The sequence below is a fragment of the Condylostylus longicornis genome, unplaced genomic scaffold (assembly GCF_029603195.1).
Source record: "Condylostylus longicornis isolate FDR11 unplaced genomic scaffold, ASM2960319v2 ptg000135l, whole genome shotgun sequence".
Lineage (NCBI taxonomy): Eukaryota > Metazoa > Arthropoda > Insecta > Diptera > Dolichopodidae > Condylostylus > Condylostylus longicornis.
The window spans coordinates 224,290-252,149 of NW_026578103.1; the positions used below are offsets into that span (position 1 = coordinate 224,290).

Genomic DNA, 27,860 nt, shown 5'->3' on the forward strand with positions numbered 1-27,860 from the left:
ATAACTTTTTCTAAGTTTCACACTTTTATAATCCAAAATCAAAATTTTCGGTTTTTGGTATAACCAAAAACTATTTATTTATATTTGATAAATACTTTAAAATTTGACGTTTATCACATATTTTTAAAGTTTTCAAAAGTTTTTTCAAGTTTTTTGTCTGGTTTATTTTTTTTCTAAATGAACATTTTTCTTTCGAGAAATTTCGTCATTGTCTTATTTTAAAGTTTTTTCAAGTTTTATCCCAGACAGACATCATATAACTTTTTATGACAATAAATTATGGCCCTTATTATAAAAAAATGCCATATATGATATGCGATAGATATATCGTATCCTTATCGTTTTAGCTAATTTTATGATTATCAACCGATAACCGATAAAACTGATAAATTAAAGTAAAATGTAAAACAATAAAATAAAAAAAGATTTGTTGATGTGTATTCTATTTTGTTTGACAGATTTAATGATTTAAAATTCATATGAACTCATACAGTCTTCTGAAAAATTTAAAAATAAAGAAAATGTGGCACACTTTTTCAAAACTTTGACAAGTTTTGTTTTAAATAGAATAAAATAATACAATGTTGTCAACTGATTTTTTTTTTAAACGAAAAAGAGCTACATCAAGAAATAAGAATCACACGAAGAAGGGTTAGAGATATCTTGTGGTAGGTCCTATACTATTTAATTTATTGGAAATTTTGATCGAAAATTTATCGGCAGAAGTTTTTAAACAAGCATTTCTTGCAATATCTAAATTCTCGTCCTTTATTTCAGTTATCCTATTTAGTTGAAATTTATGACTGACATTTCTGTTCCTAAAAATATTAAATAAAATGTATCTTAACTTATAGTTCTCAATTATGTTAATAATAGGGAAATACTTGCATTTTTTTAATTTTATTAACTGAAAAACTACTTGTCACTATCGTGTACTATCGTATACTAAAAATTACCCGATAAAATATATCGGGAAATCCCAAAAATTAATTTCTCTTAATACGATAAACGCTAGTTTACATGCAAATATATAACAAAAATAAGGCTCTTTTGAAATACGATAAATCATCCGATACAATGCGAATAAATAAATTTCATATACTAGCATTACAATAACTATCAGAAATATCGTGTACCGTGCAATATATTTTTTGCATAATAAGGGCCTGTTATTACATTAAATGTGATTTTTTAATATGAAAAACGTTCACAAACAATTCTTATGCATTTTTGAAGTTAAATCTTGAAATAGAAGTAAATATTAAGAATATAATATTATTTAAAAACGATAAAATAAAATTAAACGAATACATATATGTATGTATAAAAATTAATTGGTGTTAAATCAAACTGGGGAAACCTTAAAATTGACAAAAATGTAAAATTTTCGTAATATGCATGTGATAATTTGAATAAATTCAAAAACTAAATTACTTGTTCAAATTAAAGTTTATTTTAAAAAGAAAATATTTCAAAATAAATTTTTAATATTTTCGGATTTTATTTTTTCTTTTTTTTCTATATTTTATAATAATTTACAAATTTAAATAAAACCTAACTAAAATTAAACTTATTTAAAAAATGTTTATCTCCATATTGTTAATTGTTTTGCTTATAAATGAAAAAACATCAACAGATTTCAAAAGTATATATGTATATACATATGCATTTATGTATATATATTGATTAAAGTAATACTCAAACCTAAATAATAAAAAAATAATACATGCATATAAATAAAATATTATTGACGAAAATAGTAAAAATTGTTAATTTTAAATCATAATTATTGTGTTTATTTTTATAAATGAAAAATTTTTAGTTAAATTTAATTTTTGTCTGCAAAATTTTTGTATATTGCTTTTAGTCCGATTTAAAAAAAAGTTAAACTACAACAATTTTACATTTTTCTGTAAACTTAAATAAAAGAAACATTTATTAATTCTGATTATATTATTTTTAGTTCATATCACCTATAACTATGAAAATAGTGTAACTTGGATTAAAAGGACGCATAGGTCCAATGAAAAAAATAAAATCAAATTTATATTTTCATTCGTTTTATTCTTCCAATTTTTAAAATGTAATGATTCGTCGTGTTATTTAAGATAATTCAAAAATTTGTGTGACGTACGCGTACAATTTCCACATGAAATGTGTACATTTTGAAAATATTAGGGGTTTTCACGTAACTGAACATCGGTATAAAATAAATTTATAAAAAATACTCTCTTACACGAGTGAGCAAGTGGAAAATTTAAGTGCAATATTGACTGGTTTGAAATGTTTCGTTGTACCTTGAAAACGTTTTTCATATGAAAATGTCAAATTAGTTGCCTAAAAAAATAAAATTATATGCACAAACAAATATTCAAATAGTGCACTGGCATTTAGGTCGAGTACATTTTAGTTAAGAAAAAATAACGATGAATAATTTATACATGAAACAACAACAATATCTGTCACAAATTTAACACATTCTTTGATGTTCTAATGCTGAACTAATCGGCAGTGTTACGTGAAGACTCTTATTATTTTTCCAGTTTTGAAGTTGGTATATTTCAGAAGCATACCAACTTTATAAATTTTAAATTAGAATATGCACAACATTATGTAAAAATAACATTACATTAATGACTCATAAAAACTAAATATAAGTGGAAGTAGTTTTGTTAGGGCTCCAATAGATATGCAATTTTCAATTTTGTAATTACTGCTTGATTGTAGAATCCTTGCGCGCATATCTAACAAACTAAACTATTGCGTAAATTCAAATCAAATGCGTTAAACTAAAATCGAAATCAGTTTGCAAAAAATTATAAACTGTTTGATTGCCTAATTTCATGCGACCATATAGGTGCATGTGTTTGAATATAAACGTGTGAAATACAAATAAGCAACCAACAGTTGCAAAACTAAAAATTAAATATCTATCTGAGCCCTTAACTTATTGTAAAAGTGGAGTTAATATTTTTTAAAATTTATAACATTTTGTTTTTTTTTTCGTGTAATTTATACTTTGAATGTCCCTTTCTTGTTTCATTTTATGATTAAATAATTTTGTAATCTGTATATAAATACATGAAAATAATGTTTTCAAAGTTATGTACTTTTTAACTTGTATGCAATTAATAACATAAAATTACGTCCGTAGTATTTTTACAAGATAACTACAATTTCGGCAGTTTTCAATTTTTTATTGAATGTTGCATAAAATTTTACGCTCTTAAAGAAAATTCTTTTTTAAATAATAAGTAATTTGCAACAAAATTTCTATTTTGAATTTGTATGTATAATTTTTCTCATGTTATATGCTTCAACTAACCGCACCGCTTCAACTAATCTAATTATAGTAACCAACTTATTGAAATATGTTTATATGGATTATTAATACATAATAATTATATAGTACGATATCATAGTGTAATACATATAACTTATGTAAATATATATTTTTCCTAATAATTTTACACAATTAATAATTTGGTATTAATAAAAGCCTAATTATTGATTTTCGATATGTTAATATAAGAGCGCTGTACTGCTTTAGTACTTCCCTTTTTTTTAAATTGTAGCTACAGTTTATTAAAAAATACAGGATATAATATAATGCAAAAATTATAACGCACATGACTTAGTCAAAAAACCGAAGAAATTTTTATTTGAAATTTGAATTGTAATTTTCGAACAAGAATTATTATTTTTCATTTGTGCTGTTTCTTGACGTTGCTTATTCCATATCAACATAGCAAATACATACTCAGTATTGTTTGAACACAGATTTAACTTTACATGTCAATTTACTATATTATTTATTATTTTATATAATTCCTAAATTTCAATTGTTATCAAAACACTTTTGTTAAGATAAACTTTCCGTCATTTAATAACTCTAAAAATTTTTTACAAATTATTTTCCCATTTTTTTTGTTCTGCAAATTTAGTTTGCAATTCAAATGTGTGACATTTTTATCAAAAATAATGTTGTAATTCTACTTTTGAATTTGGATACGAATTTTTATTTTATTTAAGGAATATTTTTTTTAATTTCAATGCTATATTATATATTTTTTCTTATTTTTTGATTTATTTCAGAAAAACAGATGTATTTACTTGTCCATCTTATAACATATAGTGCAAAAATCTTAAATTTAATCTAACTCGCTACTATCTTGGTGTTTCCATTACCACTTGTTTAAAAGCCCCACCAGATATACGTGATTTAACTTCTTGAGTTCCTAGAGAAGCTGTACCATCTCTTCCTATAAAAAGTTGTAGACCAGATGCTAAAATAAAAAAAAGTAAAATTTTTTTTAGTTTGTTTTTTACACCAACAGTTTAAATTGCGAATTAAAAAAGAATCTAAATTTGAAAATATGTGTACAGCCAGGATAATTATTACAGTAATTTACGATGTAACAAAAAAAAATTACTTTCAGCAGATCCTTCTAAATCTAAATCTAATTTTGTATCTTTCAATATTTCATCTATTAATGAATCTGGATTAACTCTAGTCTCTTCTACACGATCAGAAACACGCGGTGCATTGTCTTCAAGTGCAGCTTTCTTCCGTTTCTCAGCTGCAGTTTTCATTCGATCTAATGATCCAGTTTCACTTATCGCCAAAGAACCTGAACTTGGATTCCTGTATAATAAAAGGAAAAATACAAAAATAAAAAATAAACTGTTAATGCTTCAACAGTCACGTTTATAAGAAAATGTTGTGTTAAAATACTTATGGAAAATACCTAAAATATTCTATTCCAATAAAATAAAAAATCACATTTTAATTTATATACGCAATACACACACATAGAACACATTATTTAAAATATAAAAAATTAAGATGAATTACACCATAGAGTTGAATGAAAACCAAAAATTAAATGTGATGAGTGGGAAATAAAAAAATACGTAAATTATGTGCAAAAGTTTAATGTAAAATTAAAATTTCGTTAATTATGCATAAATGAAATTGAAAGATATTTGTATTATAATTATGAAAAATAATAACAATGAAACTGTTTAAAGGAACAAGTAGTAGAAACCAAGGAATTTGTATAACATGCAAACTATAAAAATTATTCAAAATAGAATAAATCTTTCAAAAGTAAAACACATAATTGAAATTATGTTTCAAGAAATATCCAAATGTGTATGAAAACTAAATATTGTAATTAACAAAGTTTAAATTATTTTTAAAAATTTGTTAAATATATCCGTTGAATGTGGACAAATGCAATAATTTTTTTAAGTATTTACAATTAACAAATTTAATACTCCTTAATTTTTATCTATAACGGAACATGTATATTCATTTTTTGTTTTGATAGGTATTAAACAAAAACAAAAATTTTAAATAAACAAATAAATTTCGTATACATATTAAATTTCATAATTCAATAATTTTAGAATTTCAAAATAGTATTGTAAAAATAAACGAAAATAAAAATATATAAACAAATAACATATGTAATTGGAAAATTTTTCTTCACAATGTTGAATTTTTCCATTTATAAATTATAACTTTTTTAATTAAATTAAAATCAAACCGAAGAATTGTCAATAATTAATATTTACTGAAATCGCTTTAAGTCGTTTGAACGGAATGACTCGAAGCGAGGTTAATACCTAATTTTTTTATATAAGAAAAATTATCTATTGAATTTTAGGTTATTTTTAAAAGAAAAACGACTTTCACTAGATTCAATCAATCTGGAATAACTACAATTAATCCAGATTCATTAATAGATGAAATATGGAAGATACAAAATTCTAATAAACTATTAAATGTTCAAAAACATATTTAAAAGAGGTTAAAAAAACTCTTAAAAACATGCAAAAAAAAGATCAACACATTTTCAGATATTTGATTACTAACTTAAATATTGAACAAATTCACTAATGTGAAAGAACGAGGTTAAATATAACTACTTAGTTAATTTTTCCGACCGTATTATATGCAATAAGAAAGGTTATGTGATGGCACCAAGTTTTGGATGTCGAGTTTTCAGTGAGAAACATAAATAAACTACTTTAAGAGAGATGTCGGTTTGTCTGTCTATGTGTACGCGCGTATCTCAAGTTTGGCTGAATCGAATTTGATAAAATTTTATATGTGAGTTTATTTTGGCTACGGCACAAATTGATCAATTTTGGAATATATTAGACCTCGGGAACTGGATCTTTTTGCGGGCCAATTTTACTTTCTTGCGTATATAAAAAAAATGTAATCAACCATTTACTTGAAATTAAATATTTAAATTCGGGGTGTTAAGACAACGAATCTATAAATTTTTTGCAAAGATCGGGGCTCGGAAACCGAATTGGTGGCCAAATTTTCATTTTTTACCATATCTACGGAACGGGTCGATGGAATTTCTTGAAATTTGATGTTTGAGTTCTGATTGTTACCGAAACTAACTGGTGAATTTTTCAGTGAATTCAAGTGGCATCTATATTTATATCTCGATAAATTTTGACATACTTTTACACTTAGAGCAAGTCTTGAATTAACTTTTTCTACCCTAATGTTTTCCTCATGTTATCCTTATTGTTAAAATGTAAAATTTTCAACAATTTTAAAGAAAAATTTTGTTTACAAGTGTATATTTTTGTAACAGAATATGATAACTACAATATTCTTATGAATTTATAATTTTTTATCGGGTGTATTGCCTACAATAAAAAAGGTTATATCATAGCATTAAATTTGGCATATCGAGTTTTCAACGGTAGTGAAGCGTTAATAAAGTATTCTTAGCGAAATACCAGTTTGTCTGCCTGTGTGGGATATGAGCTGATTCTTACATACGTGCCATTTTTAAATTTTTAAACTTTTATTTTAAGTTCTCTAAAAGCTCTTTCAAAAACTGCCTTTGACACTACGTTCTGTAGTAAAATTTTCGACGGTGTACCCGATGGTACACGGTTCCTAACATGTTGCTGAATCAGCCTGAATGAAAAACATACTGCATATCTATCACGCCATGTTCTTGATAAGCAAAATTAAATTGACTCTGAATTTGACGTTGGGCATGTATTCATGTACATTTGTGTATATTTATTACATTTGTGTATATTTATTTGACAGAACTTTATTTCCTAGTATTATCGGGTCGCACGGGTATGAGAGCATAGAAGAATATGTGTAATCATGTTCTGTTAAAAATCGTTGAATGAAATATGTCTAAAAATTAATCTAAAACAATAAATAAATGCAACAATTGAATTGAAAATAATAATGTAAACTCTTCCTGAAAATATTGTCGTTTTAGTTTTGTTTAAAATTCAATATGCTGGCTTAATTGAATTTCATTGTTTAAGACAATATCGAACGAAAATATAAAACTACAAACAAAATTGAAATATGAAAAATATTTAAAATAGTTCCGGAAAAATCATGCATTTTAATTTTAAACTTACAAAAATTATTTGATAAAATACCTAAAATTTCTAGCATATTAAATGAAATAAATTTCTTTAAGAAAATAATATTAACGTAAGAAAAAAAATTGTAAATATAAGAAAAAACATACATATGTATTAATAAATCTATGACATTATAAATTAAAAAAAAAGATTTTTTTTCAAAAATCTAAAATTTTTCGAAAAAATTCTATTTCGAGCTTTATACTATATTAATGTACATATACTAAAAATTTTTTTAACACGAACATAGTAATACTAGGACGCCGGAGTGCCGATTGTGTTGAACTCAATGGCGATAGTGATTGGCAATTTGTATAGTCATCACTTCCACCTAAAGTTGTTGATGTTGATGATAAAATATTGCTACTTCCCATGTTACTTGCGCTAATAGTATTATTTCCCACGCTCGAATATGGTGAATTAATAATTATGCTACTATTATTACCACAACCTCTAGAGGTTCCACCGCCAGTATTTATCGTTAACATGGAAGACGCTGATAACGGATTCGATTTAACACTATCAGCATCCGTTGGACTTGTAGAATTTACGCTACTATTTCCAGTGGTTAATGAAATTAACATTTCAGTTGGTGAAGCGGATGTGCAGGAAACTGTTATTACGCTTGTAGTATTTGCATGATTTATCGGTGTATTACTCGGAGTTACACTACAGTTACTGTTATTACCAGTTGAAATATTAGACCCAATTGTCATGCCATTACTGCCAACGCTTGGAGTTCCAAAGGACGAATTACTATTTAAACTTGCTAGTGTTGCTGAAGAGGCGTTAGGAGATATAGGTGGTGCTGTTGCTATTGATATAACTTGTCGATTATTTGCACCATCAAGTAGACGTCTTGGCACACCTGATACACTTCTAAATGATTTCAACACGAAATGATGTAATTTACGATTTTATTTTATTTTTTATTTTTTTACAAAATATGTTTTTTTGATGTTTTGTGATAAATATGAGAAAGATAACAAAAAGAAGAAAGAAAAAAAGGATAATTTAATTGCCCGAACTATATGCAGGATATCAAAGGGGAAATGATTAATTATATGTGTTTTTTTTTTATTTTTGTATATCATATATTTGAAAATAATATGCGATTATTAAAGTTTCAATCAAAAAACGAAAATCATGTTTTGCCAATATTTATTAATTTTGTATTTTTTTCGATACGATTTTTTATTTACATACATAATTAAAGTGAATTGCAAAAAAGAGAGATGAAAGTTTCAGTATAAAAAACTTGGTTCTTTCGCAAAAAACGTAAAATTTATTTTACAAAAAAAAAATATTAAAAGATTTAGGACCATCTTCTTTGTCTCATATATTCAAAAAAATAATAAATTCGCAACTGCTTACACGTGATTTTTCTGTATTTCTCAGAAATTTTAACATAAAAAAATCGGTTAGCCATTATCAAAACCACACTACATTCCTTTTTTTTCAAATATCCCAGTTTATTTTTCAATTTAACTTCAAAAATTATTCTTTTTTTGGCTTGAGAAATAAAATTAAAATTTTTAAGTTTGAATTTTTAAATAATTGAAGTCAAATACTTAAAATACTTTTATGTGTTCTAAATAACATTTGCTCTTCTATACCTGCATAATAATTTTTTATTCCTTTCTGTTCCATGTTGGTAAGATTAAGTTGACATAACGGCTAAATTGTTGGCTATAAAAATATTATGAACCTCAAGTTTAGTTTCAAAACTTTAATTTTCAGTTTTTTATTGAAAGAATGCAAACAATCTTTTTATATCTATCAATTAAGGAAATGTGCAAATAATTGCGAAATTTTTTGTTTTACTTATTATTTTATGTTTATTACCGACCGCATTGTATACAATTAGGTAGATTATGCGATGGCAGCAATTTTCGGTGTCGACTACTTTTAGAGAGATGTTGATATGTCGGTATGTGTATGCTCGCGTGTATCTCAAGTTCGGCAGAACCGGTTTTGGTGAAATTTTATATGTGAGTTTATCTTGGATATGGCACGGATTGATCAACTTTTGGGATAGATCAGAACTCTGGCCTTGGATCTTTTTACTGGCAAATTTTACATTTTTAAGAGAAGCTAATGCAAAGAGTAAAAGCAACGTAAGAAACGTAAGCAAAGAGAAATACTCGTAATCAACCAATTTCCTGAAATTTGATATTTAAGTTCGAAGTGTTAAAACAATGAATTTATTTTTATATTTATAATTTATTTTATATTATAATTAAATGTAAATTTTTTAGAAAGATCAGGGCTCGGAAATCAAATTGGGGGGGGCAATTTTACAATTTTACCATATCTACGGGACGGATTGATGGAATTTCTTGAAATTTAACATTTGACTTCTGGTTGTTACCGAAACTAACTGCAGAACTGCTTAACTTTTTAGGAGATTCCAATGGCACAAAGCGAAATCTCCAAAGAGCTAGTTTTCTAGGTATGTTAGTTAAAAGCTTGCTAACACTTTCACTGAACATTGCGGTCGGTTATGTGCTAACCACATCAGATTTTTTTTTGTTATTGTTTTGCAAAGTTAAGAAGATAGACCTGTTTTAATTTTTAATCTTTTGTTTTCACTCCACTTGTGAGGTAAAGTTTCAAAATTATTACTGTAATTAGACTTTTTTTAGAAACATTACTCGCTGGCAGATGTCTATGTCAGATATTTATAAATTTTTATTACTTCAATCATTTAAGAAAAATCGGTAAACAAATATCACTTATTTATTCCCTTCTGTATATCGTTTTGAAAGTCGTATCCAATCGCACTAAGATCATTTAAAAATTTATTTGAATTGTATAATTGAAAAAAGGCCATTGTTTATGACTTTTAAAAGAAATTAATTTTTTTTCTATTTGAAATATTTCAAATATGCTTCCACTAACCTAAGCAAAATTGAAACAAAGCATAAAATTTACTGTTATCAACTAAGAAAACCTGAAAAGCACAAAAAACAAATCAGAAAAATTTAATTTTCCATTGAAAATACATTAGAATCTATACGTTAAAGACGGTTTCAGGATTGAAAATTTACGATTTTAAGTCAGGTACATATAAAATAAATTTAGGTCAAACTAATGGTTTGTAATGTAGCACTTTTCCTTTCAACAAATGAGAATATTACTTTTAAAAGCAATCTGTGTACTACATTATTAAATTAGTTAAATTTTAAATATTAATATACGAATATATTTCAAAAATTGCATACGTAAAACAAAAACAAAAAAAAAATACAAAACAATAAATATAAAACAAAAAAATATAAAACAAAAAAAATTAAAGAGACGTTAACATTATACTCGAATTTAAGGGTTAATTGCCCGAACTAAGAAACGTAATTATATTTTTAAACGGCATGAAATTTGCTGTTAGCTTTCTACATTTATAGGAATTTGAGAAAGCTTGCAGATTTGGAAATATAAGGTGCCAAAAATTCGAATTTCACATATTTCGAGGAGCGATAGTTTGAAAAGCGGTGGAGGTGAAAAAAAATTTCTCTTAACGAAATGAACTATTTATAAATATCTAAGACCTACCAAAATTTCAGACTTTTACAACATTAGTTCTAGAAGAAAAATGATATCAAAAATTTGTAAAAAAAATCGATTTTAGATAACGGTAAATTTAAAGCAACATTACAGTTTTTTGTAGAATTTCGCGGAATTGTGGTATACCGCGGTAGAAGAAGCCAGCTATTAATTTTCTCCGTTTGTAGAATTTAAAACATGATTTTAGTTTTGCTACAATAATTACTTAAAAAATGGCATTTTCAGTACTTTCAGAAGCTATAACTTTTAGATTGGGGAGATAGATGAAAATTTTCTTCCAGGCAAATAAGTTTATAGTAAAGATCTATGTACATATGAAATTTCAGCTTTCTATCTTCAAGGGTGTAGAGATATTGTAAACATGTTCACGGCCATTAAAATGCCATTAAAAAATATAATTATTTTTCTTAACTCACACAATAAACACTTAAAATCGAGTATTATATTAACCCCTCTTTCAATTAATTTTTACTTTTTAAATATATGCAGTCCTAGAAATACCATTGGTTTGACCCAACTTTATTAAATAAACATTTTTTAATTTAAATAAAATTCACTCAAATTATTTTTATACATACTCATATAGCAGTTTTCTATAGTTTTCTATAGTTTTTAGAATTGATTGTACTTTTGTACAAATGATATAATTATGTATGTACACATGTCCACAATATTATTTACCGATTTATTTATTTTTTTTAGCTTAAATTGGAGTCAATTCAGCAAAAGAGATCAATTTGGTATTGTTTTAGTGTTTTATTGTTTTCATACAGTGATTTATAGTATAGTACAAGTACACCAAATATGAATACCTGTCAGTTTCTCCAAATACTTTTTTAAAAAAATATTTTTTTTTTTAAAAAAAAGTTAAATGAGAGACACGATGTGATGTGAGATAGTGGTATTAAAAGAGAAAAGAGCGTATAGTTTTATTATGAACATACATAAGTTACGTAAGTGGAAAATTTTACATTCGTTTTAGAAAAAAAAAAACACTTTTCAAATTTTTGGAAATTTTAGCCAGCAAATCGTCGATTTCATACAATTTATTCATCGAGGGATAAGAGAAAAATTTATGCGAAAATATAATATATGTGTATAGGTAGTGTAAGAGCTAAGATGTCTTGGTCTAAATAAAATATCAAGATGATGTATTAAGAAAACTTCTATTTAATATCTAATGCTGAATTAGGTAGGTTATGTCTATCAAAATACAAGCTGAAAATGTTTTCCGGAGAAATTCAAAATATGTAACAAAATTTCAAAAATATTACGTAATGTATTATGTTGCGATGTAATTTCACAACACTTCGACCGATTGTGTGTTCCGAAGCAATAAACATCACGTTGTTCACTCAAATCTCAGTTCAAGTACACTCAAATTTTTAGATGCAAGATTTCCATTGTTCTTGCTTTTCAGTTGCCATTGTTAAAATTTTTCTGTTTACAATTTGAATTTTGCATTTTACTTGCTATTTTGACGTCACAGTAAGTATGTCTAAAGTGTTATTTCTAAATTTAAAAAAAAAAAGAAATATGTTATTTTTTCAGCTTGTATTTTATATTTTTGAAACTAATTATTAGAACATCATTAGAAACTATTATTAATTTTCTACGTAATGAATCTACATATGAGGCGCTCAGCAAATTAGTAGCCAACTTTCAAAAATGGCATTTCGAGTAAATTGCGATTGAAATATTCAAATATTTAATTTTTAAGAAAATTTTTAAGAAGCTAAACAAACTTATATTAAAATAGAATGAAAAGAGGAGTGAACTAAGTATTTTGAAAATATAGAACGAGTCTTTAGGCCATTACAGCTTTATTGAACATAACAACTCATTTTTACACAAATCTTTTAGCGACTAATGTACTGAACGTCTCATATGAACATACACATATGAGAGATTTCCTAAAAATGCAAAATGCAAATGCGTACAACAACGATCTTACGATTACAATATTATCGGCTGTTTTGTAATGCTTTAGTACTAAATTAAGGTTTTCAATATTGTAGCATGTACATTTTTATATTTACGTCATATATGTATGTATGTAATGTATATGAAAATGGTTTTTGTTGAAAAATCTATTAAAAATTGTAAATAAAAGTATCTTAAAGAAACTGATATTTTTATTTTGTATATCTAAAAAAACTGCTTCAAAATTTAAACAACTCTTTTTAAACATATTACTGCAATCTAGTCTTGAGTTAGAACTGCATTTTTAGAAAGACTTAACTAACCACAATTTCTTTAAATAAAGATAGCAAACAAGTGTTTTCAACTTTATTTGGCAGTTTTTTAAGAAGGATTTTGTTAGTACTTAAAGGCAAAAATTGCCAAAACTTTTTTGTACAACTTTTTATTAACAAAAGAATTAACATACTTCACAAATTTTACACAACCAGTGATTTTTCAATTTTCAATTGAAATTTTTTTTTTCGTGGAACAACCAAAGGTATATGAAATACATACACACTACCTAATAACGTATGTAAGGTAAGGTAAATAATTTTTTTAACTGCCTATTTTTTAATTACAGTTTCTCTGTAATACTTGTAAATATTTATGGAAAATAAAATTAATAAAAAAAACATTTCGTATATTATAATTGAAATGGGTAATTAAAGGATTTTATTTGAAATAGCTTTTTTTAAATGAAATTTTCAATTTTTCTTTACATAATGCAGATTTTCAACACATAAAAATTTTACTTTTACAGTTATCAAATATCTTAAAATCATATGGTTATTGTCATTAGTTATGTATGCATACGTAAATTGTTAAATTTTATTGGTTATATATGTAAGTAAACATAAATGTATAAATCATTATTTATATGCTACGATTTTTTAATTGGAGTAAAAAAAGTTTTTAAAATGCTTCAGAGGTTTATGCATACTATGATTTTCGAACTTATTTTTTTTATCAAACAATCTATTTTTGCAGATTTCATAGTTCTGACATATCGAAGTTCCTTTCACAAGCGGTGCAGTAATCTCATTCCGAATGTTATGTTTTAAGTCTGAAATTGTTGTTGTCTTCTTCACATACACTTTTCAAAAGCCCTCACAACGAGAAGTTTAAAGGATTTCTAGATCCAATACATAATTCCAAACAATTTTTGCATTGTTTATTGCAAAATAACATCTCGTGTTTGCCTTTGAAAAGCAATTTATAAAAAATGTTTTCAGCAAAGTTTTGTAATAAAAGGAAAATATTCTTAGAGTTTTGTGAATTTACTCTTAAATTTTGCAATCTTAATTATATATTGAATTTTTTTTCGTAAGTTGACTTAGTACCCTTTTAAAAATTGATTGAATTTTTTTAAGTTTTAGGGAACTTTACTCAAAATAAAACTCCAAAATTTATTTATATAAAAATTTACTTATGTATGTTTAGATGCAAATAACGTCCTTCACTTTAATGTTGTAATTAAAGAATAGGGAAAAACTCAATATAACTCTATACATTTGTTTTTTAAAACATGAAGATAGCAAACGACTAAGCGTACAAGAAACATAAGGATACCCAACCTAATTATGAAAAGTATACACCTAAGAGAAAAACTTAAAAAATTAAACATTATGATTACGCCGCTATAAACAAAAATTAAAATTATATAATATTTAAGTTATTAAAAATTTTTTGTGGAAAAATTAAAAATTAAATTTTTGGACATAACCAGAAATATTTTTACGTTTTCCAGTATCTCACATTCTCTCAGTACCTTAATTTAATACAACTAAAGTGTTACGACGCCTGCAGAATTTCATATTGAATGTTGTCAACTTAAACTGTTTTAAAATTATTTAATTAAAAATTTTTAGTAAAGCTTTTAAAAACAAGAACACAGCAGAAATCCCAAGAAAAATATTTAAATACTTAAAAAAAAACATATTACTAACACTTAAGGCAACTTTGGAATTTTTAATTACATAATAAATAAATTGATGTGTAATTGAAAATGAAAATTTTTATTAAATCGTTTATAATAGAAGCTAAGATTAACCATTTAATACAAAAAACATGAATTGAATTTTAAACTGAAAATTAAAAAAATATTAATATATAAATGTATATTCTGAAAGAGAACACTTAAATTATTGAAAAGAAATTGTAAGTATGAAAAATTAAAAAAAAAAAACAAAATATTTTTTATTGGAAATATCTTAATTAATTAAAAAAAATAAATTTGATCAGATTTTAAAAAGGAAATATAGAAAAAATAGTCCAAAACCAAAAAGAAAACAAAAAATAAAAAATGACTAAAAAAAATGTATAAAAAAGACTTTAAATGTGTATACGAGTATACTATATCTATGAGTATGTATGTGTGTAAATATATAAATGTATCGCACTATCCTAGTGAAAAAAGTTCATGAGTATTTGCGAAAGTATGTGAACAATTTATTTTTTCTGATTATATTTATTTTTTTAATGTTAATGTTGATATTCATTGGATTTTTTTCATTTTTAAGATTTTTTACTCGTACCTCAATAGCTCGTGTTGTATTGTATTAGTTGATTTCGGTCTTCCGTCTGTAACAAAGCTGATATATGTAACATCTCCTTGTCGTATTTGTGAAGAACTGTCAATAATTGTTCCATGTGAACCTAAATTGGTTGAATTATTACCATCCCTCCCTTTCGCATTATTAAATCTATTATTAGAACCATTATCACATCCACCATTAGCATCAATATTACGTGAACTACTTTTCATACTTTGATAACCTCTTCTATATATTCGGGTCGATTCAAAAGTTGATAAGCCTTGTAAAGAAAATCTATCGGGATCTTGCTGATGATACTGATGTAATTTTTTACTACGTGTATCGTGCGAATCAAGTGCACGTAACATCGTATATCCATCATGATTAGTTTGAATCGGTGAGTTCTGGAGACTATTTGCTGTACTATTTAAATTAAAACAATAATCATTAAATACATCACTATTATCTTTATCACTTTGCAAGTTGTTATTAAAAGATGGTAAATAGTCAGTTATGTGTTTTCTACCAGTTGTTGGTGTTAAAAAGGGATCATATTTAACTCTTTCGGCTACAAGATCTGGTATTGTACCCATTGATTTCATTTTGGCCATAGGATATAATTTTTTGTTTATCACAGTTGTTGCAATTGTCGTTTTTGTGTTACTTTTATTTTCATCATTTTCATTATTATCATTCGTGGTATTATTTATCATATTTTTGTTATTATGATTTATTGTTACATTTATTGTCACGAGATTATCATCATTGCCAATAAATTTTGCATTACCAATTTTGTTTTGTGTAAAACGTGCGCTAGATGTTGTTTTTAGTGGTAAAAACATTGGATGTTTAAAAATGGTCTCTTGTTGTAAGCAATCTAAATTCTTATTTCCGTATTTATCAACATCCTTTCTGATAAACATATCGACATTACTTTGTATCATCACATTATTATTAATACTATTACTATTTGGTTTATTATTTAACAAATTATTCATAGATTTAATTCGTGGAACTTGAAAACTTTTTTGATTTAAACTTAATCTATTCGTCGGTGAATAATGGTAACTTGATTGCGTTGAATGTGTTGGTGAACTTCTTTTTGTAGTCATTTCAATTACCGATAAACTTTCCATTGACTTTATTTTAGACATTCTAGGTGTGTGGAAATTTTCTTCGTCTAAACCAGAATCTTCATCACCAGAATATTCAAGGAGACCTGGCAAATTTTTTGTGCTCGGCGGGTGTAGTGGATTTGGTGTGCTATATGTCATAGGTGTTGGTAACGATGAGGGTGATAGTTGTTGCAAAAATCGTGTAGGCATTTCACTTGTTGGTGTAGAAAAATCTTCATGTGAATTATCTTGTGTTGTAGTCGGTGATGATATCATTGATGAATTTGGAGTTAAGTATATATTACCCTCAGAATCAATTATACCAGGAGATGTAACCGAATTCGTTGTTGCATATTTAATTAAGATCTTATCACTATGTTGAGTTGTAACCGAAGTTGATTTTGATTGTAATTTATTAAGCATAACGTTGCCATTATACTTATTGTTGTAATGCATATAGGGGATATTTAATTTCATAACAGCGTTATGTACCCTACGATTTAATTTACTGAGAATTGAAAGCGTTTTTTGATATCTTTATTATGTTTTTTTTATGTATTAATCATTTGTTATTTCATTAGATTTATTATTATTTAATACAGATAGTTAAAAAAAATTTTTATTTATAATATATTTCGATTTTTTATTGAATTTTTAGGAAGCAAAAATTTTTTTGTTATGCACAATTTTCGATGTTAGTGGTCATATTTTTGTAAGAAAAAAAAATATTTAAGAGAAAAATAAAATAATAAAACAATAATTAAATTAAATTTTAATAATATAAACCCAAAACAATTATTAAAGTTAATTCTTATAATTTAAAAATTTTATATCAATTCATTATTCGCTACAGGTAAAAGTGTTACAAATGAAACAGTGCTATTAGCTATACAGTATTAAAAAATATGTTTGGGATGTTTGTCGCAAAAAAGAGGAATTGAAAACAGTTTGCTAACAGTCTTTTTAGTATAAAAAAATGCAATGACTAATACATTAACTAATTTCTAACCAATTCAAAATTCTATTTTTTTAATAAAATGGAAAAATATTTAATCAATATATTACAGATATGTTTCAAGAAGAAAAACTAGTGTTTAAATATTAATTTGTAAAATTTAATGATGTATGAGACAATTCACGCAATAGTCCAAATATCGAGTTCAAACTAAAAAATAAAACATAAATGATAATTTCAATGTTTTAATTTATTTAGAGAGTCGTTTTTAAAAGTTTAATCTATATTGGGAAAGCCTACAATCATATTGTTAAAAATAAATATTAGATTTTAAGATTTACATAATGTCTTTCTTATTTTTCCTACTAAAATGTTTTCTAAATAAAAATATGATATACATGCATATTCACATACATATGTAAATATAGTTGATGTTGACCTGAAAAATGCGTGAATTTTGATACATGTTGAATGCTATTTTATTTTATTCGAGTCGTTTTTATTTTTTATCTTAGAGAAGATTCAGATCTGACAAAAAATAGATTCATGTTCTTTTTTGATGCTCTGATGGCGAACTATGTTGCCAAGAAAATAGATTTCAAAGAACCCAAAAAACCGACTTTTTTAAACCAGTTTATTTATACGTAAAATAATAAACCGTTAATTCGTAAAAATCGATTACACATATTTATTATAGGTACATTTTATTTACAATACATGCTGCATGTGCTCATACCATTATATATATTATACTCATCATATATGCACATATTATATTTTATTATTATTTTGATTTCAAATTTAATTTTTTATATTTCGACTTTCAAATTCACAGCGTAAACTTTACAAAGTACAAGTATCAGCTTCCATATTGTTTGCAAGAAAAGGCAGAGCGAAAAAAGCTAGATGCATTTTATACTTTTCAAAAATATATTTTTCATTAATTCCTTCTTGTTGACTTTTTTGCCCCTTTTTGAATAATTTCTAATAAAGTTGGTGAGTCTTATGATAATATTATTAAATGATAAATTCATAATATAGACGGATTTGACAATTAAAATTTCAAATACATTCATAATGTAAACAAATTTTTTTGCACTGCACCATTTCAATGAAAATAATAAACTATAAAAGGCGGTTTAATATTTGATTTTTAAAAATTTAAAAGCTGCGATATATGTATCTGCCTGCTAAAAATAATCTTTAAACAAGCGATTTTTTAAGTACGACAATGATATACAATCCAATTACTATGTTATAGACATCTGTTATAGTTAGGAAATACAAATAAACTTAAGTAAACCATATCTTTAATATTTTTATCACTCATGATTTTTCTTAGAATATCATCTGCAAAGTTGTTTTGTTGTTTGTATACATTTGCTTCAATTTTTCACCGTTTTAAAAAATTTATTTTTAAAATTAATAAAAAAATGTAATCCAGAAGTTTAAATACTTGCTGAATGAGGTCCATAATCTTTCCAGTTCTTTAAAAAACTTTCAAATCTCAAAAAACATCTTATACACAGTGTTTAGCATAAGAAGGTAAATAATTTCAGGAACGATTTTATGATCAATTTCCAGACAAAAATGGTATGAGTATGGGTGGGTGCAGATATACCCGTATTCGAGTTACAATCTGTTGAAAAAAAGGGACCAAATTTTTCTTGCATATAAATAAATGCTTATTTTACGGGCTATTGATTGCTCTTTATTTTTGATTTTGCAATCAATTTGATCTGAGCCATAAAATTCGAGATAAAACTCGTCAAAGTCAGAATTGGAGTTAATTCATATAACATTTTAATCTACATATGTCTCATATTTTGCTGGTAAAACTTTTTAAATGTGTTTAAAAACATGCGAAAAATGTATTTTTCATAAATTTCTCATATAAACAACATTCAAAATTATTTTTTATTTTAGTATGTGCAATATGGAATAATGAAAGGTATGAAATATGCATTGTTCGCAAGTTTTTAAACACATTTAACACGTGTTATTTGCAAAACTGTGACAGACCATCCCTCTCGGACCCCCGACAACGCACCCCAAAAATTTTTTGCTGGAAATTGAACAAGGATTTTTTTAAACGAGGAAATTATTTGTCACTTTATGCGAAACACCTTGTACAATTAAAAACTGAAAGGTGTTATATTATTAAAATAAAAAAAAAACTTTGGAAGAAAGTTGAAATTCGAAAAAGAATTAAAATGGGTTTAGAAGAATCGTTTGATATTTAAAATATTATTAAAAAAAGGTCAAAATCTTTCCAATTAAAAATAAAGATAAAAAAAAATTAAACTGTGTTGTTTGTAAAAATTTTTATTTGGAAAGATGAAAAAAATAGATAAAATCAAAAATTAAGGTTTATAGTACTTTCATTTTATAAAATATTTGTCGTCAATTACAAAGCTTTGTGTTTTGAATTTCCCTTCAATTTTTTGTACTACATTTAATTCCTTCCTTGTTTTGTACTATAAGTTTCATTCTAAGCGCGGGATGGTTCTTTTAAGTTTTGTGTTTAGAAGACTGAATGATTTTTAAATTTTCAAAACGTAAAAGGAACAACTGTATATGTATCTTTACACTTGCTTTTCTTAAATACAAGTACGAAATAAAGAATGTTAAAAATATGGAAACACTAAAATAACTGCAAAAATTATTCAACATTCTTATGGAATCTGATAGTGGTAATTTCTGTGGAAAATTTAATATAATTTTAAATCTGGTTACTTATATGAAATTTATGTAAAATTTTAGACAAGTAGATTTAATCTTAATCATAATATTTATATATTTCTAGTATATATAAACTTTGTCAGTTTGAATACAAAACTTTCAAAAAAATTATTTTGATTTAAAATTTTGGTGAGAAATTAAATTAAGGTAAAAAAATGTTATCTATACTCCATAGCTGCCTGAGTGATAAAAATTTTATTTTTTGACAGACTATCTGCATAAAACCAAAATTTGAAACTTTAAAAAGTACATTTTATCATTTAATTAGAACGGAAGTTTTCTTTTATTTTCCTTATTTTCAATTTTTTTCTCTAAAGCAGTTACTTCAAAACTTTAATCTTTTTACAAAAGCGAAAGAGTGGTAAAAAAATGTTAAACAATGTACACAGTTGACATAGAAATCTACTCAGGCAAATATGCTCTCTTTTTACTACTCAATTTTTTCAATAGCAATTTTAATAGTAACTTTTTATTTGCTACTAGATTAAGCCATAACAGATTTTAAAGGAGAATAATTGAAATGATGTTAATGTGCTGCAAATTTGAAATATTTATGAATTTAAAAAAGAAAAGTTATAGCTATACTTTAAGGTTTGATTTTTTTTAAAATTGTTTAGCAGATAGCAGATTTATATTATATAAATGATAAACATATTGTTAGGTTAATTAAAAATTTATGAAAAACAAAAAAACACAATATTATGAAGTTAGTATTTTTGTTTTTTAGTAATATGTAAGTGATGACTATAGAAATGTTTAAACCAAAACTAAAAACGGAAATCTTCAAAATTGAGTCGTATTCGATTAGAAAAAACTTAAACGAATCCTATTAATTCTTAATACGCGATAGTGGTAATCATACTCTAATTAATAGAATATTTTCATAAAAAAATATATTATTCTTGAAAACACAATATTTTCAATAATAACTTCAAAATTTCTCATTCCAATACTTAAAATTAAAGGAGTAAAATAAAATTGTAACTAGAACCCGTTAATTAACAACTTTAAAAAAATGTGAAAAACAAAATCCCTACACCTTCTTGGATTTTGTTGACTAATAATCAAAAAACTCTGTTGTCGATAAATATTAACTTAATTGAGGAAGTGATTTAATTGAATTATATTCAATTTTATTAAAAAAATTCACCAAAACAGTGATAAACTTATAGTAAATCTTAAATATACAAGTTCAATTGTTATAGAAATCATATTAATACATTTTTAAATTTGAACCCAGTAATGTTAAACAAGAAAGAAGAATCGGAGTTCAGAAATTTACATACATTTATCTTTTTAAGTTATAACGTAATATTTTCAATTATACAAAATAAATAAAATGATTTTAAAAAAACCTTATCTCAACTTCTTAAGTTAATATTTAAAAAATTTCCTTACTATTTGGTTTATAAGAAAAAACAAAAAAACATTTTAAAACTTTATATTCCAATGAACTGAACAATTCAGCATATTATGTTTTCTTAAATTTTGGGTTTATCTTTTAAAATTTTTATAAAAAAATTTATAGTTGTACATAATTTAATTATTAGCTATTATTATTGTTTCAAAATTTATTAACTCTTATCCAACTCAATTTTGTTTGGTATGATTATTTTAAATTTCTGCTATGTCTATTTCAATACAATTTTAAATAATTTAATTGTGCGTCATTAATTTTTTTTAAAAATTTGTTATCAATATTTATATGCTAAAAAAAGGATCATAATCAAAAAAAAAGGGAAATAAGTACTGATTTTGATTTTAGCCAAAAACAATAATTAATTTTTACACTTTTGAAAATTATGTATCTTTTAAATATGTTTTTTTGTGGTTATCTAATTTGCAGCTTAAAACAACAAACACAGATATTTCGCTTACCTCGCATGACCAGAGTCACCTTCCGAACTTTGTCTTGAATGTTGACTATGAGAAAAACTGCTGTAGCCTGAACCCTTGGACATCTAAAAATACGAAAGATAGTTAATTTTCTTGAATTATCTTTTGTTTTATTAACATTAACATGTAAAATGAAAAGATTCGTCAGCCAATAACATCTAAAGCAATTATTTGATATTGAAACTATTAAAGTAATTGAATGTACATATTTTTAAATTCCATACAAATATTTCTTGTGATATCCTTTTGGAAAAAAGTGAAAGTATGTTAAATTATTTTTTTAGAATAATACGAGGGTCACTATTTATATTTCGGGTCTAGCAATAAAAAACAAACATTTATCATTGGAAATGGTTTTATTGTTTTTCAAAATATTCCCCATGAAGATCAATACACTTTTGCATGCGCTGAAACCAATTTTCGTAGCACTTTTTCCACTCCGATTGAGACACCCCCAAAACATGGTTTTTGAACGCATCGACTGCTTCTTCAGGTGTTGAAAATCGTTGTCCACGCATTTTTTTTTTGATGTGAGGGAATAAGAAGAAGTCATTGGGTGCTAAATCAGGACTGTACGGCGGATGACCCATCAATTCGACATTTTGAGTGCTCAAATAGTCCATTGTTTCAGCTGATTTGTGAGAGCTTGCATTGTCATGATGAAGAATGATTCGCCGGCGCTTGTTTGTTTTCCTTATTTCTTCGACAACACACCTTTTTCACGGCAAGATGTTCATGCAATATCTTATGTACGCTGGTGGAACTAATGCCCAAGGATGCCTCAATCTCACAGTATGTCACATGCCGGTCCATCATTATCATTTCGCGCACAGCATCGATGGTTTCCGGCAAAACGACCGAAATTGGCCGACCTTCACGAAATTCATCCTGGAGCGAACGGCGTCCGAAACCAAACTCTTGGTACCAGCGATTTACAGTGGTTTTTGATGGTGCTTCATCAACAAAAGTCGAAACAAGTTGATCGAGACACTCTTGTCTCGATAATCCGCGCCGAAAATCGTAAAAAATCATCGCACGAAAATTTTCACGGGACAATTCCATTTTTTGATCGAGATGAATTTTTCAAGTCACTGTAAACAAAACAATTCGCGCTCGAATGACAAAACGTTCTGAGTGAAGTTGTCCTAAAAAATGTCAAACTTTCCAATGGAAGTGTCAGATTGCACCTGGCAGCACTAATATTGCCAGGACCCGAAATATAAATAGTAACCCTCGTATTTCCTGGAGTCTTTAAAAATCAGAAAATGAATGGCTAACAAAAGCAAACTAAATGAGATTGAACATGTCTGGTTTTGTTATGTGCCTCTTAATTAAAATCTGTCTATTTCGGGCAGATAAATAAAAGCTTTACCACGAGAAATATGGTTACTGAGATGTGTAATCTGCACATTAGCAGATTTTGAAGTTTGAATATCATAAAACTTAAAAACGCCTCGTTACATGGTGATAATCTACAAACTTTAAAATTGATGACAGTTTTGATTTTAGTTGGCTGATTGTGAGCAACAAATTTGAAAAAATAGCGATATTAAAGTGAAAACAACCTTATTAACAAATTGAGCAGTATTTACGTACACATATTATAAAATATATTTGATATGCACTATTTTCTACAATAGTTTTATACAGGCATGCTGTCCCTATTATTATTTGTCAATCTCAACATGCAACATGCAATATCTTTTTACCGACCGTATTGTGTATATAATAGGTAGGTTATGTGGGCAACAAATTTTGCATATCGAGTTTTCGGTGGGAAGGTACTTCTCCATGGTAGGGAAGTGTAAATAAACTATTTTTAGCAACCTGTCGATCGGTCGGTCTGTGGGTTTGTGTGTGCACGCGTGTATCTCAATTTCGGCTGAACTAATTTCGATGAAATGTTATATATAAGTTTATTTCGACTATGATCAACTTTTGGTATATATCAGGCCTCCGGTACTGCACTTTTTAGCGGGCCTCTTTTACATTTTGAAACTTACAAACTTGACATTTCATATAAGCTTCGCTCGACCGTCCGTGCAACCTCCTAACTTTTGGAAGAAATCAGGCGTCAGGAGCTGGACTTTTTGCGTATATAAAGAATATACATTTTTGCGTATATAAAGGGAAATAATCAACCGATTTCATTGAAATTTAATAGTTAAATTCTTCGTATTAAGGCAGTGAACATATAAATTTTTTGGAAAGATCAGGGCTCGGAAACTGATCTGAGGGCCGATTTTACATTTTTTACAATATCTACGGAACGAATTGATGGAATTTCTTGAAATTTGATATTCGAATTCTGGTTGTTACCGAAACTAACTAGCGAGCATTTCAGGGAATTCGGGTAGCACAAACCAAAACTCTACTAAGAGCCAAATTTACATTTTCCTAGATATGTTAACTATAAGCTTACTAATGCCCTAAAAATTGGAAAGAAGTCTTTAGCAGGTATTTTTATAAATATTATAAAACTGTAACACTTTCACTTAAGTAGACAATACACATTGCAGTCGGTTATGTGCTGACCACATCAGGTCTCTTGTATATAAATTTATTGCAACGTACTAATTTGAAAAAGTACCAATTTTTTTATAGCAATATAATTCAAAGACTAAAATAAATAACGCATAAATTAAAATTTGTGGTACCTTGTAAAATTAAGATAGTGTTTTGCACTTACTTGACTAGTATTGCTTGAATTTCTTGAATGACCCAATTCTATAACAGCATTATTTTGTCCCTGCGTGATAACACCACCACTACTTGTCATGACACTAGTATTGGAAATATTGGCACTCCCAACGTTGCCTCCGTTATTAGCTGATGGGAGAGCTTGTTGTGCGTTAGTTAACGAGGTTAAAGATGGTGGGGGATACGACTGTAACGATTCCGAAGCAACTGTTATTGGATCAGATGATTCTGATAAACCAGAATCAGTAATAATAGATTGTACTAACAGAGCTGGATCAACAACATCATTTGTAAAGTAATCGGATTTCTTTTTAGGTAAGGAACCAAAACCAGATGAAGCTTGCGATTGGATCGAGGTGGTGGTATTCGTATTGTAGGATTGCAAATTAGTCACGGTATCATCTTTTGTTAGAATTGATTTATTAGTAACCGGCATTGTTGCAATGATTCCTAAAGACTGAGGTGAGGTACATGGAATTGACTGAGTCCCGGAACTTGGTATACCTATTATTGATGGTATTGCGCTACTCGGTGGTGATATGGATGAATTTGAGCCTGGTGTTACTATACCGACACCTGTACCAGTCACCCCTCCTGCACTACTACTACTCACAACGGAACCCAAATCATCTTGTGAAGAAATTTGTTTACTTTTTAAACTTGGCGAAGGACTAAAATTCAAAAGTATACACATTTATTACATAAAAAATACATATTATTCAACAGAAAAGAAACTTACGCCTTAAATAAAATATCACCGCTCAACATATGCAATTTGATCGAAATTCGTAGCATAGAATTGTCCAAACGATGATTTTGATCATAACCTTCCAGTAAAAAACGTCTTGATTGAAGACCGGAACCAGCAAACTCAGCAAGATTAACATCGATAAAACCTAATTTGTGATAACTGCGTCCACCTTTGAGTTCCTTACGTATTGATATACGTAAAAAACACGGATCTAAGACACCCGTGGATGCATTTGCAGACATTTTACATAAAAAATCAAACTTTTTATCCCATTTTACTGTATGATTTTTAACTTCTTCCCTAAAAACAAAAACAAAATTTTGTCAAAATATATTAAAACTTAAAAGTTTTTTAATTTACAATGCTAATTTTTGAAGTTTTATTTTGCATAATTAAAAACATTTGCTTCGATTCGTAAAAAGGTTGGACGAGAAAATCGATTTATATTTTTTAAATTTGTAATTTGTTCAAACATTTTTGAAGAATTTATAAAGTAAAATTTCAGTTATTCTATTACAATACTTTTGATTTTGGAATAAATTTGTTACATCAAAGAATAACATTACTTTTCAAAACGCACCTTATCATTTAAAATGTTTACAAAAACTGGTTATATTTCAAGAATGTTTAAGCGGTAAATAGTTAAAATTTGTCCAAGTTTCTCTAAACATAAATCATAGAATAAGTAATAAACATATAGCCCAAAAAAAGATTCAGATGTGATCAGCACATAACCGACCGCAATATGTATTGTCTAGTTTAGTGAAAGTGTTACAGGGATATTGTAAAAATACCTGTTAAATATTTCTTTCGAATTTTTAGGGTGTTAATGTGGTTTTAGATAATATACCTAGAAAAATGTAAATTTGGCTCTTAGTAGAGTTTCGATTTATGCCATCCGAATTCTCTAAAATGCTCACCATTTAGTTTCGGTAACAACCAAAACTCAAATATTAAATTTCAAGAAATTAGTTCCATATGTAAAATGTAAATTCGGCCCCTAGTTCGGTTTCCGAGACCAGATCATTCCAAAAAATTTATACGCTGTTTTAACACTCCAAATTTAAATAAATTTCAGAGAAAAGGATTACATATTTCTCTTTATATACATAAAAAACTAAAATTGGCAAAAAGCAAAAAGTCCAGTTCACAAGGCTTGATATATCCTAAAAGTTGATCGATCCGTGGCATAGTCAAAACAAACTCGCATATAAAATTTCATGAAAATCGGTTGAGCCAAACATGTGATATACGCGTGCATACACATACAGACAAACTGACAGACGTACAGGCCGACATGTTGCTAAAAATAGTTTATGTATTTACATTTTCCTACCATGGAGAAGTGCGTTCCTACCGAAAACTCGATATGCAAAATTTGTTGCCATCACATTACCTACCTTATTGTATACACAATACGGACGGTAATAATTTTGTACAAATTTAGCTGATAAAAAGATAAATGAACGCTTTAAAGCATATTTAAAAATTACTCTTCCTTTCCATTTTTTAAAAAAAATTAAAAAAAAAGAAATTTTTCTTCAATAAAGAGCAAACAGAAATTTTTATATCAAAAATTTTTAACGGGTTTCATATATTGCTAGTTTACCAAAACATTCGCTTTTGATAATATCTTGTTATTCTGTTTTCTGTTTGAAGCAGCCGATTTTATTGATATTACATAGTATAAATCCATTTTCTCATCCAAGTTTTTGCGTAAATAAAAAAAAACGGCTCCAAATTAAACTGTATAAAAATTTTTACCTATTGCTATATTCTTTAAAAGACCCTCCATCTAGTAAACGTATTTTAGCAAATAACACTTCATTTACCAAAGCAACTTCAATTAACTCCTCTAATAAAACTTCAACATTAAATTTGTATTTTTTTTTTTTCATCATAAAGGCCATTCCTGGGGCACTAGGCCCAAGCAAAGTCATTCAGAATAAGATGTTCCGTGATGAAAGTTAAATATTTGTTGGCTTATTCAAACTAATGTTGCCAAATTCAAAAATGTATTCAATAAATTGGATCAAAAATTTATAGCAACCAGGAATAGAAGTTTGTGTGATAGAAAAATTTTAGATCAAGAACATTTACTTGAAGATCATATTGTTGAATATCTGGAATAACAAAAAATATGTGTATATTAGTAAAAAAAAATTTAAAATTGACAAATTTTGTTTAATTTCATTTTTGTATATGTT

The 27,860-nt window shown here is 26.6% G+C and overlaps 1 protein-coding gene across 17 annotated transcripts in view; it reads right to left on the reverse strand.

The window, feature by feature from the left end:
* Nucleotides 1-1,542: 1,542 nt before the first annotated feature.
* Nucleotides 1,543-27,860, reverse strand: part of LOC129615394 (EEIG family member 2) — a 105,609-nt gene continuing 79,291 nt past the window's right edge. For 13 of the 17 annotated variants that reach the window (XM_055530577.1, XM_055530567.1, XM_055530571.1 and 10 more), the window contains 8 exons: nucleotides 27,418-27,776; nucleotides 25,642-25,953; nucleotides 24,892-25,573; nucleotides 22,185-22,267; nucleotides 15,495-17,144; nucleotides 7,678-8,310; nucleotides 4,434-4,645; nucleotides 1,543-4,286 (listed from right to left, as the gene is read on the reverse strand). In XM_055530577.1, the coding sequence (XP_055386552.1) occupies nucleotides 4,168-4,286; nucleotides 4,434-4,645; nucleotides 7,678-8,310; nucleotides 15,495-17,144; nucleotides 22,185-22,267; nucleotides 24,892-25,573; nucleotides 25,642-25,953; nucleotides 27,418-27,593 (3,867 nt within the window). In that variant the 5' untranslated portion in view covers nucleotides 27,594-27,776 and the 3' untranslated portion in view covers nucleotides 1,543-4,167. The remainder of the gene's footprint in view (nucleotides 4,287-4,433; nucleotides 4,646-7,677; nucleotides 8,311-15,494; nucleotides 17,145-22,184; nucleotides 22,268-24,891; nucleotides 25,574-25,641; nucleotides 25,954-27,417; nucleotides 27,777-27,860) is intronic. The other 4 variants (XM_055530578.1, XM_055530579.1, XM_055530581.1 and 1 more) reach the window with 4 other exon arrangements.